Source organism: Protopterus annectens, chromosome 17.part0, assembly GCF_019279795.1.
Source record: "Protopterus annectens isolate FY-2018-M chromosome 17.part0, PAN1.0, whole genome shotgun sequence".
Lineage (NCBI taxonomy): Eukaryota > Metazoa > Chordata > Ceratodontiformes > Protopteridae > Protopterus > Protopterus annectens.
In genome coordinates, this window is record NC_056751.1 from 344,459,298 (window position 1) to 344,471,643 (window position 12,346).

At 38.9% G+C, this 12,346-nt stretch overlaps 1 protein-coding gene across 1 annotated transcript in view; it reads right to left on the minus strand.

Moving 5' to 3' along the window:
- The window catches only part of LOC122791730 (signal peptide, CUB and EGF-like domain-containing protein 2), a 1,774,756-nt gene extending 1,769,188 nt beyond the window's left edge, over window positions 1-5,568 (minus strand). Inside the window, exons 1-2 of the mRNA XM_044059635.1 lie at window positions 4,934-5,568; window positions 3,502-3,624 (exon numbers count right to left, since the gene is read on the minus strand). Of these exons, the coding sequence (XP_043915570.1) occupies window positions 3,502-3,624; window positions 4,934-5,024 (214 nt within the window). The 5' untranslated portion in view covers window positions 5,025-5,568. The remainder of the gene's footprint in view (window positions 1-3,501; window positions 3,625-4,933) is intronic.
- Between the last annotated feature and the right edge of the window lie 6,778 nt (window positions 5,569-12,346).

The window sequence follows — 12,346 nt, forward strand, 5'->3', positions numbered from 1 at the left end:
GTAGCTGCCCACCAAACAGTTATTTTGTTTCTGTCCTCATTTGGTCTCAGTTAAATGTCAGAGAACTGGATTACTGTGTGAGGTGCTAGGGTAGAACTCTTCCTTTGGATATCTATTACATCGTCTGGGCTTCTCTAGCCTATCACTGGCCCGTACCTTCATATGTTATTGAGCTAATACTTCATTAGTACTTTTTTTTTTTTTTACATAGTAGAGCTGCAGTATAATCCATACTGGATTATATACATTGCACACTTGTAACACTATATATTCTCCAAGGTCACTGCTGTAAAAATGCAGCTTCTGTTTACAGTGGTTAAAATTAAATATATAATTTTATAACTGCAGATTTGGTATACCTTTCGTGTTCATTTACTCTGCTATTATTCATTCTTTTTTCATTGTTTTGCTGGGCAAACTTCTGTGAGACTGTGCACCGTACTGATACATATGCAGTTTTAATATTATGGCAGATTTAAGCATTGTGTGGAGGAGTGCATTTCTGTGTGTGCTTGTATGTATTAGCAAAATTATCCTGACAATAAACTGAGATTTTGGCTTTGATTTTCAGTTTGTGGTGAGTGTTGCCATGAAGCCCTTTACTACGACATTTGGCTTCATCACTACAGTGAACCAGTCTATTAGATTCTTTCCTCTCTTTGTAACTATAACGATTTATACAAATCTCTAATGTAGACCACATAAAAGTACTTCACTTACTGAAACAAGACCAGGAAAAGCTGAATATTTACATTTGCAGCCCCCAATATTTCAGCACCATAACTATCATAAGGATGTTTACCTAAAACCTTGGGAATAATGCTCATAGTACATTTATAAAATAACTACCTGTTACATGACAGGATGAGATAGATAGAAAATGGAACTCTCAGGTTGTACTGACTGATTTATCAAGGTGAGAGTCACACATCTATGCGCTTTGCCTTGCTCCTCTACTAACCTTGTCTTACTCCTGTTCTTTTAATATTTACACTTTGTAACACTAACTCATAACAGAAAACACGCTAATCCCTCCTGAAATGTTGATGTAATTTTGGCAATCCTGTTTAAAAACTGCAGTATTTTTAACCACAGTTTTTATTATAACTACATTTCCTTTGGCAGTAGTTTGTCACTATTTACTACAGTGCAATTCCTTCCCCTTTTAACTCTTCATGTAAAAATACAGGCAGACAAAGGCATGTTGCCTACTGAGCCTGCCTAAATGCTGCAGCTCAATGTAGTTGCCCTCCCCCACCTCTGCCCTATCCATTTCTTATTTGGTCCCAAGAGTTTTTGCACATGTCAGACTTATAATATACAAGTACTTCATGCAGTACATCTCAGGGCCCTACTGCATTCTGTGTAAAATACTATTTGCTGATGTGTCTGAATCATCTCCCTTCTGGCAACTACCTATTCCTTTATACTCTATGTCTTTTGGCTTCATCACTTCCTCTCCCACTTGTTCTTTAATGTTGCAGTGAATCTGGACCATATCTTTTTTTCCCTGTGTTCACAAATCTTACTTTTAAAGTTTCTCCTCATACCTTACAACATCTGCATATGCCTTCTCATTTTGGCAACTCTACATTATATATTTTTTTCAGTCTAATTTCACTACCACTTTTTGGCCACCAGTATTAAACAGCACTAAACCGTACTCCAGAGGTAGCTTTAACAGTGTCCTGTACAATGGAAGAATAAACAACATCAGCATTTCAGGAGTCCACTTATGTGATACACCCTCATATTCTGTTGGCCATCATCACTTTTGCTCCTTCATATTGCATAGCAAGCAGAGCTGTAGGGAGTATCAAGCATGTATTATATGTTTTCAGTGGTTTCCTGTCACCAGTGTACAAAAACCATACAAATGCTTAAAAGAAATATTTGCTCTTTTGTTACCTGTGTATCTACCATGTAAGCTGTCCCTCATATTCTGTTGGCCATCACCACTTTTGCTCCTTCATATTGCATAGCAAGCACAGCAGTAGGGAGTATCAAGCATGTATTATATGTTTTCAGTGGTTTCCTGTCACCAGTGTACAAAAACCATACAAATGCTTAAAATAAATATTTGCTCTTTTGTTACCTGTGTATCTACCATGTAAGCTGTCACAAGCTGCCATGGGTCTTTCCCTAGACAAGAGGTTCTCTTTCTGTGACAACTGTCCCAATCTTTATATCATCAGATGATGGGAGAAACCCTCAATACCATGGTGAAGTAGAGATATTCAAGAAAGAAGAAATTTTTATAATACGCCTTGAATATCACAATACTACTAGTTTACTATTGACCAGGGTGTAAAGTGTTTATGCCCGTCACTGGACTTTGACTATACTGTGCTGAATGATTTAGGTACTGTACTTTTCAGGTGACAATGGTTAATTATCATGGAAATCTGCATATATCATATAACGTGTGATGTAAAGTTTTTGATAGGTTATTTATTGTGAAATACTGAACTATGAAAAAAGAATCTTGCTATTAAACACAAAATGAACAGAGTGTATTAGTAACCCCTAAACAGAGCAGATACTAAAAATGATTGGTATTGACCACTTAAAAGTAACCTGATAAAATACTGAGGATGTGGGAGAAGGTAACAGTACATTATCGAGTTTGGGTGTGGTGTAGGATGAAGTTCATTAACAAAATAGAGGCCAATTGAAATGTCTTCTCAGAGATTTGAATCTATTTTTGAAAATACATGACACATCTCCAAATGAGTAAATGAGAAAGGGACCACGGAAAAGGTATATATATATATATATATATATCACAGTGGCATACAGCAAGTGCTAAAACTTCATTAGGAAAGGCTACTAAATCAGCACTTTATGTGGGATCAGAATAATGTGAAGGAAACATTCAAATGGAATTATCATTTCATAAGGTGCGGAAAACATCTTATTTGAAAATACTCCATTAGGAAGCCAGCTTGCAGCTCAAAACAAGATGTCAGGAAATTAATGCACCAAGCAAGTAAAAGGCAGCTTTCTCCTAGTCACTTTCACGCATGCATGAAGTAGACAAATAGGAACTAGAAACAGGGCAAGAGGACCAGAAATGAAACAGACCACAAATGACCAGAGTTTAACAATTGATATGTATGGTAGGCAATCCTAACTTTTCATCAGCAAGTACATGGTTCTAGACTATGCTTCAGTGTTAAACATAAGACTTCATAATTCATCAAGGAAACACATGGGTTTTCTGTCAAATGATAGGATAATTATTAAGAAATGTTCAATATAAACTCCGGGGAGGATTTTCTTAGAAAATTACTAACTAAACATGATAGCCAGGTTTGATTGCAACAGCACTTTGATAGACGTTTTTAAGTTGTAGTTCCAGTCCACTGTGCCCATGTAGACTTCAGAAAAATGCCGCAATATACCTTAACAAATAAATGACCACATAAAGAAAAGGCATGGACTTTATTTGCACTAGGTATAGTGCAGTGGTGCAACGTACTATGGCAAATGCCCCCTTACCTTCACATGCCTGGCCTTCGCCTGTGTACCCAGGTTTGCAAGTGCATTTGTACGACAGGGGTGTATTCTGACATATCGCGTCCACATGACAGTCATCACTCCCTTCAGCACACTCGTCCGTATCTGTGAAATAAACATCACAATATGACTAAAGCATTATATAGTGTGTCCACATCCCAATCACAGAATATCTTACAGTCACACACTCATCCAGCACAACGAAAGAACGCAATATATTTTAAAACCACATTTCCTACTCACATCCTACTCAGAAATGAAACTACTGCAAGCTGAACTTTGCATGGGTTTCATCAAGGAAACAAACAAATACATAAAAGTGTGTCAAAGGCAAGTTGAGAATGTGATTTGCCTTCTCTCACGCATCTGTGCCGTTGGGGTGAAATTCAGAATTATGTGCCCCATGCCAGAAGGCAAAGCACAAAGATAACTCAACTTTGAATCACATTGTAAACATTCTTAATGTTGAAAACGTTTACACAACTGTTTAAGGATAAACCACACATTTACAGCCAACAGCTTTCCATGTTGCATGGCACTAATACATCATAAACCGCTTGTACTCTTAAATACTAAGGGATGCAATAAAGGCAATTAAGCAAAGCTGATTTAAACCTCGTTTTCCCAAATGCAGTTCCGGATCATGCAGAGAGAGGGTTAATCTAACATCTCTGGGGATTCATTTATATGGTGCCAGACTGCCAGTAAGTGTAATATGACAGCAAATTAATGAGAACGCACACAAACTACTGTACACCGCAACAGTCAGAAATGTGGGGAACTCGCCAGACCTTCTGCTAAATCCGAATGTGAAGCACCAGCTTCGAGCCTACTGTAAGCAAAAACACATTAATCTGTAATCGATTTACATTACAGGAGAATATCACGGTTATAAATACGTTATCTTGCTTAAATTAAACCTCCACTGAAGGTGCAAAACTTGCCTTGATTTAAAAGTTTCTAAAACTTCGTCCATTCTCTATATACCAAAGGACACAAAGCGTCTATCAACTCAAGAGACCGTACCAGTCAGGACAAGGACTACTGCTGCCCATCATCAATCAGCAACGTTGTTTGATATGCGCTGGTTCAACTACGCGTCCAAGTCACCCAAACTAACACAAGTAATAAACAATTAAGTGATTAACTGGCAAAAGGTTCCTATTTATATTCTACACTCCCTACTGCAACCCAAACTTGTTTCTTATGCATCCATTCACTCATGTCTCCGGCTACAACAGGGTGTCACTAGCAGAAATATGACCCAACAAATAACTGACAGAAGTAATCATAAATACACCAGAAAGATCAAAAATAAATGGAATTATATAACAGGGAAACTTGCAGTTTCTCAAACTATCAAAGTCGACGTTTTAAACATGAGTAGTAAACAGCTGTACTTTACGAAACTTACCTAACAGAACTGCTCCATTTGCCGGTGTCTGGTGACTAGTTAAGAGGAGGAAAAACAAACAAATGTGCCCTGCAAAACAAACAGCCTCCATAGTGATGTGAGAGCGCAGCCTAGGTATACCTCTGCACAGTTCTGTTTGCACTGAGAAGCAGACCAAGTGTCAACCTCATTTTCACGCCTTCCTGACGCTCTACAGAGAAAGAGAGATGGGAAAGTGAGGAATCAGCGGCTAAACGGCTTCCTCTCCTCCCCCAGGGATAACCTAAGTGACACATTCAAGGCGCGATCTTTGCAAAGACCTGAGCTACTGCTGCTGTCCGAGTCCGCTTTCACTGGTCGCATTTTATCCTGCAGTCTGGAAAGAAAGTTACTGAATGAGCGCTCTTCAATAGATGCCACCTAGGGTCTGGAAGCCTGAAGGCATACGTCGATTCAACCCCCAAACAGCTGCAGGATCTTGTTTTACCTACGAAAGGAGGCGAATTATTAAATCACCTTCAGTGATTTGTCACCCACTACTGTTGAGGTAGAATAATGGAGGCTGTTGTGAAGTAAAATATTATCGTTGCTGATCTGGAGTCGGTGTTCTCTGTAAATGTTGCGCACCGCTGTCACTGACATGAACTCGGGTCTTAAGCCCTTTCTGGCCTCTGTCTGTTTCAGCAGACCCTTGGAAGAGGCTCCTTTCACAGCTGATATTGACTTGCAATTACTGGTGACCTTACACACACACACATTATTCACAAAAGCTAATTTAAATGTGTAACCTTATTCTTTCTCATTTCCTAAATCATCTTTTCTTTATGGAACCCTTAATCTGTCTCTGCCCTTCTCCTCTTAATGGTAGCTATAAATTATCGGTTGTATTTTTCTCTTGGCTGCTCAACGACTCAGTTCCTTTCTTTGGTCTGATCAAAGCTCCTTTTCTTTTAAAATGCAGCAAGGAACCACTCAGTGGTGTATTAATGATGCCTCCTTTTAAATGTTAGTTCTGCAGAGCAAAACCTTAGTTTACTTTTTAATCAATCTTAATTTTGAGACCCACTAATCTTTTTTGTACTTACACTAAATCTGTTTATGTTTCTAGTTTTAGGGGGTACTTATTATTCTTAATATTGTTCCAGCTTAACATAAACAAAACAGCTGTGAAGTAAGGCTCTACTCATTAGCAGTGAATTCATGCATAGTGCCCCACAACCAGGGCTTTTGTGAGTAAAGCACTTGAAATATGATGGGATTATCGCACAAAAGAAACTGCAACAATCCCATAGTCTTGCATGGAAATGCTCCTTTTGATGTTCATGTTCTATCATTCCGCTCCAAAGGTTTATTGGCTATGCCCAGTCTTTCATTTAATGTGGCAGTGTCTGAAGGCAGTTCATTGTTCAGGTTCCATTTTGTTTTTCAGCATTCTTTTGCCCAAGGTCACACCTGAACACAAAAGTAGATTCTGCCTAGTTCACTCACAAAGTTAACAAAGGCTCACTTTATTTTACATCTTCCTGTGATATATCATCAAAGGCTGCAACCCCAGAAAAAAATCTCTCTCTACATGAAATACTGCTTGTCTGTGTTTTCATAGTTCCAAAAGGGATACCCATGGTTATTCTCCAAAAGTAAAAATAGGCATAAATATATTGATATATTGCAGCATAAGCATGGTTGTTTTTCACTAGTTAGATAAGTACAGGTGACCCAAGACATTGTAAATATATGTAAATAGTGACATGACTAATGTGTGTGTCTGGAAAATAATCGGTAGGAATTATGTTGAGTTGTTGTGTTAATTCTGTTAATGGGCATGTTGCTTTAAGGTAAAGAGCAATCTTTTTGTATCAGGCAGAGCATATTTGCTGAGAGGAATATTTGTGAATCGATAAAAAGAGAGGACAGGAAAGCCCAAATAGAGAGTGGTTGCCATTTGTGAAGAAAACTCAGTGACCAGTGCAGGGACAGAGAGTGCTTGTCATTTGTGTGGGAAGCTCAGAAAACAGAGCAGTAGGTCTGGAAGAAGGCCTTGTTAACAATGAGAGGGGACCTGATACAGGAAGCTGGAAATTGCTTTTCCAGATTACTATAGAACAGTCTTACTTTCAAAGAGTGGTCCCAGCATCTTGCTGTGTAAGTTAAACCACAAGATTTTACTGTTTGCTTGGAATAACCTGCATTTCAGTTTATTTGTACATACTAACACTACACTATTTTTAATGAAGACTAGTGTCCCAGTTGTAACAATGCTCCATGTTGGTGGAAAATGCAGGAAATTACATCAGTTGATATATCGAAATCCTGATACCTATCATTGTCAATATGACTGCAATTGCTCTAAACAAAGAGTTAGTCTTATGGTATGCTGCTGTAATTGCTGTACAAGAGACAGTCACCTTACATGCCTTCTAAGTCTAACCTTGCCCCATCACTAACTGTGTACATTAACTTAAGAGAAACCCTTTCTTTAACAGGACTAATTAAGGCAGTTGGACAGAGAACACACACACATACAAACATGACACTAAATCTATCCTCTAATCTAACTCCAATTGTAACCCTAATCTGCACACTCACACAAACTCACATACACACCCTAAAAGTACTCCTTTACCTAACATGAACCAGCAGACACACACACACAAACCATATACATATTATCTAGCCTTTTTTGGCAACAAGAGCATTACACTAAACAGATGTTCAATAAAGCAAATGTTTCCCAGGCAGAACCTGCAGATAATTTTCTCAGCAAACTAAGCAGGCAATAACATTATTTACACACACACACACACACACACATATATATATATATATATATATATATATATATATATATATATATATATATATATATATATATATATATATATATAAAAATACATATTCTATAATATATACTTATAAAACGTGTATATCTCCCTGGCTGTGTTCTACATGAACTACAGAGTGAACTGGCACCTCACCTGTGTGCCCTGTTTAATCAAAGCCTCACCTCAGGCTTTGTCCCTACCGAATGGCACACTGCTACAGTCATCCCTCTCCACAAAGGAGGAGCAACTACAGACCCTGGGAACTATTGCCTCATTAGCCTGACAAGTCTGATATGCAAAGCTATGGAACACATCATCATGTACCTAATAAACAAAGATATAGGGAACCTCCAAACTCTGGATCCCACACAGTTTGGTGGTGTGCAGGGTAGATCATGCCTGCTCAACCTAGTCAACTTCTTTGAGTCAGTCACCAGAGCTGTGGGTGAAGGCAAGGTGGTTCATACAGCCTACCTTGATCTGGCCAAGGCCTTTGATACCATTCCCCACTCAGGAATTATAAAAAAAACTCACTAAGCTAGGCATCAACCCTTATATCACTAGGTGGGTTACAAACTGGCTCACAGATAGAACCCACAGTGTGAAAGTAGCTGACTCCAAGTCAGACTGTTAACCAGTCACAAGTGGAGTCCCACAGGGTTCGGTCCTGGGTCCTCTCCTGTTTGGTATCTACTTCTCTGAAGTCCAGGCCAACATGAAGGGATTCTGGCTAACAAAGTTCACAGACATTTGCAAGTTGGAAGCCATAATTAACTCCCCAAGTGATGTTGACATCCTATAGAAAGGCCTCACTGAGACCAATGACTGGTGTCAGAACCATGGTCTTAAGCTCAATGCCAAAAAATGTGTCGTCATCCCTTCTGGGAAAAACTCAGTTCCCATAAATTACCACATCGATGGTAACCAATGAACACAGGTTGACAGCAGCCTCTCTTTTGACCACCACATTGCCACTGTGGTCAGAAAGTCCTTTTATGTGGCACATCTCATTATTAAGGGTTTTACATCCAGGAAGAAAGAGGTCATTGTCTCCCTCTACTGTACCCTCATTAAGCCAATCATCGAGTACAATGCCCCATTTGGGATGTACCTCACTGGACACCTACAACAACTGGAGAGGCTGCAAAAATACCTCACAAAGAGGATATTAGGCTATAAACACTTGGCCTATATGGACAGACTCAAACAACTGCAACTATTCTCTGTCTCATATCACCTACTTAGAGGCAATCTCTGCTTGACTTACAAAGCTATGTCTGACCCAGCTCTGTTAGAAATGCTACATCTAAAGAAATCCCATTCCCTCTGCACTACATGTTCCAGAGACCTCAATCTCCTTACCACAATCAACAAAACAAGCTAGAGGGACAGATTCATAACCCAGAGACTGCTCATGCTATGGAATAGACTTCCCATATATGTCATGCGGAGTGCCTCACTGGCCCTCTTCAAGAGAAATCTTGATGAGTGGATGGGAAATAGAAAACTGACTCTGGGGATCACTCCAGTGGCTCTACTTGACAGAGGCACTAGGAACTAAGGTCGGGTGGCACGATGCCAAGGTAATCCTATGGGCTAGGCTTGTAAAGCCACCAGGGCCTTTAGCCTAGTACACACCTATGAACCTATCTCTCTCTCTACATACACATATTTGTGTGTGTGTGTGTGTGTGTGTGTGTATATATATATATATCAAAAATGGTTTACTATCAAAACCTTGGAGCTGCATACATTGACCGGTCACATAGTCGACCCAAAATCTTGAATCCAAAATGGCGAAAATGAGTCCAGGTCAAAACTGAATACGACACCTGTAGTTAGATGTATTCGACATAGCAGGAGCTGACATCAGTCACCCATGCTATGCAGCTTACCATACCATGACATTCCACAGTCAAGGGTACGCGTATTTTACTATTTTTCAGGGAGGCAAGCTCCCCCTACACCCCCCACACTCCCTGCAAATTATATATACCAAATCTGAGATCACACTACAATGAGGAAATGAGTTATTTCCCTGTTCCTCACTGAACCAGGATGTCCATTCACAATCCTGAACTCAGATAATCGAACTACACTACCCATTCTTTGTAGTGTAGTTGATGTTTACTGAGTCAGCATTCTGCCCATTTGAAAACTGCCTTTCGACCACATGCTGGTCAACAGCAGTCACTTTGCACATTCAATAGTAAACCATATAAAATACATATAAAAAAATGTATATATATATACACACACATACATACACACACCCACCCACACATATATACACACATACATACATATATATATATATATATATATATATATATATATAGTGAAGCGAAGCCCCTGTACAGGCCCAGTAATCAAGGAGCCTCAATCCTCACCACTTACACCAGTGAGGAATGTACACAATGGGAGTATGACAAATACACACACAGTAAAGTACAATTTCCCTTAAGAGCACACAGAGATCACAGTCAGTCTGGGGCTGGTTTCTCCCTCTTTCTCCAGGTCTCCAATAAGACTCCCCACTGGCACAGCTATAGGGTTAAGATCTCAGCCGAGTGGCCAAGCTAAGACTTCCAGTACCCTCTCTGTCCAACCAGTGCTTCGTGTCCCTGCGCAAGTAGCTGACACACACACACTTTGAGATTTGATTGATATACAAACACATATGCACACCTGGGAAAGGCCAGCACAGGTTTACTAGCTATGCCCCCCTTCTGCAAAGACTATAAGTTAGTACCAGCTGCCACCAGCCACCCTTACATATCGGCTACTATAAGGCCCTTACAAAGGGTGTCCAGTCCTACGGTGTAATGTTACTATTAATCCAACTAATAGTTTTGACCAGGACTTGCAAGGCTATTCAGGAGTGGCCTGTACAGTGTCACGAAATACATATGCAAGTACTATAAGCGCTTAATTATCTCTAAACAAACCAGCCACAATCAAAAGGTCTAAATATATTTAATAATAAATAACAAAAGAACAAGACAATACTCAGAAAACAAACACAGTTACTTCAGAGTTCAAAATCGCAGAAAATATTTTATAACATTGCAGAACAGTCTCAAATAAATACAGAAAACATCTAAACTAATATTTACTATATTCCTATCTATATCTAAAAAGAGATACTACCTCCTAAGTCTTACAAGAAAGTGCAGATGTGATGATAGATATTTCCAGGTCAAAGACAAAATACAAAATGCCTAGTCTCTCTCTGACAGAGTTAAATTAATACCACATATTACTGCTGGGTAGCCTGGATGACATCACTCTGTCACCTTCATTTCCCATGCTAAAACAGAAACTAATAGAATTTTAACCACTCTGTCTGAGAAATACATCTCTCTCAGATCTTTGTTCAGAATTGGAAGTCATAAATTTGTATTTTTTTTTTTATTTTACATTTGTTGATCGGGCTTGTCTGGCTGGATACATGTCCATTTTCAGCAGAGGCCCGAGGAGAAAAGCTCCACTATATACTAGTAAATAAAACAGCACATTAAGAGACTAAAATGTAAGTAACTACAGAACTATTCCAGCAATTTAACAGAACAGTAGCAATTTAACAGAAAAAAATACGAGGATCCCTAATCCCATACTCTTTACAGTAGCAGGAATTGTAATGAAAAAAATAAACAGACACTAGAGTCTATACAATATTAACAGATATAATAAACATTTTGTGCCAGAGCAAATAGTTTTAAGACCCAGACTTGTACAGTAGGAATCAAAATACAAGGTTTAAATAGAAGGTGAGATAACAGGTTGCAGTAATATATCTAGTGTAAATGAGAAAGTGACATCATAGGAATAGTAATATCCATGTGGATGCCAGGAGAGCTGCAGAGGAGGAGTAGTAATAATGAGAGAGACAAGTAGAAAAGATGGATGTATAGCAAAAGGCAAAAGAGGGAACTATAATGGAAGTTGGATGCTGGGGTCAGTCAGGATTTGAGCAAGGGCAAAGCCAGTGAGATTTGAAATAGTTCTTTAATTGTTTCTTAAAAAGTTGTGATGAGACTAAAGTAGTCAGTTCAATGGGAAGTTTATTCCAGTACGAGCCAACAACATTTGTGAACAAGGAGTCACCAGATTTATTGTGTGATTTGAGAGTAGCTACTAACAGTTTGTTAGCTGAGCGAAGGGAAGTAAGATTCCTGCAAGGAGCAACAAGGTTGTTAAGTATGGGTGTATTAGTAGGGTAATAGAGAATTTTATGGGTGATAATTAATTGATGTAGAAGAATAAGATTTTGAAGTTCAAGCCAGCCAAGTTTTTTAAGATTAACACAATGATGGGTATGAAATGGGGAGCCTGTGGCAAACCTGGCAATGCTATGGTAGGATGTGGCTAGTTTCTCAATGTTAGATTTTGATAGGTTGATAAAAGATGGAGAGGCATACAAAAATGTAGAGATGAGATGAGTTTGGGTTAGAGACACCCTGGTAGTTGCTGAAAGAAAGGGTTTAAGTCTGTAGAGGGCACCTATCTTTTTATTAACAGCTTTGATGGTTAGGTTGATGTGGGAATCAAAGTTTAGTTGATTATCTATTGTAAACCCTAGTAGCTTAGTGGAACAATCAGGTGTTATGAT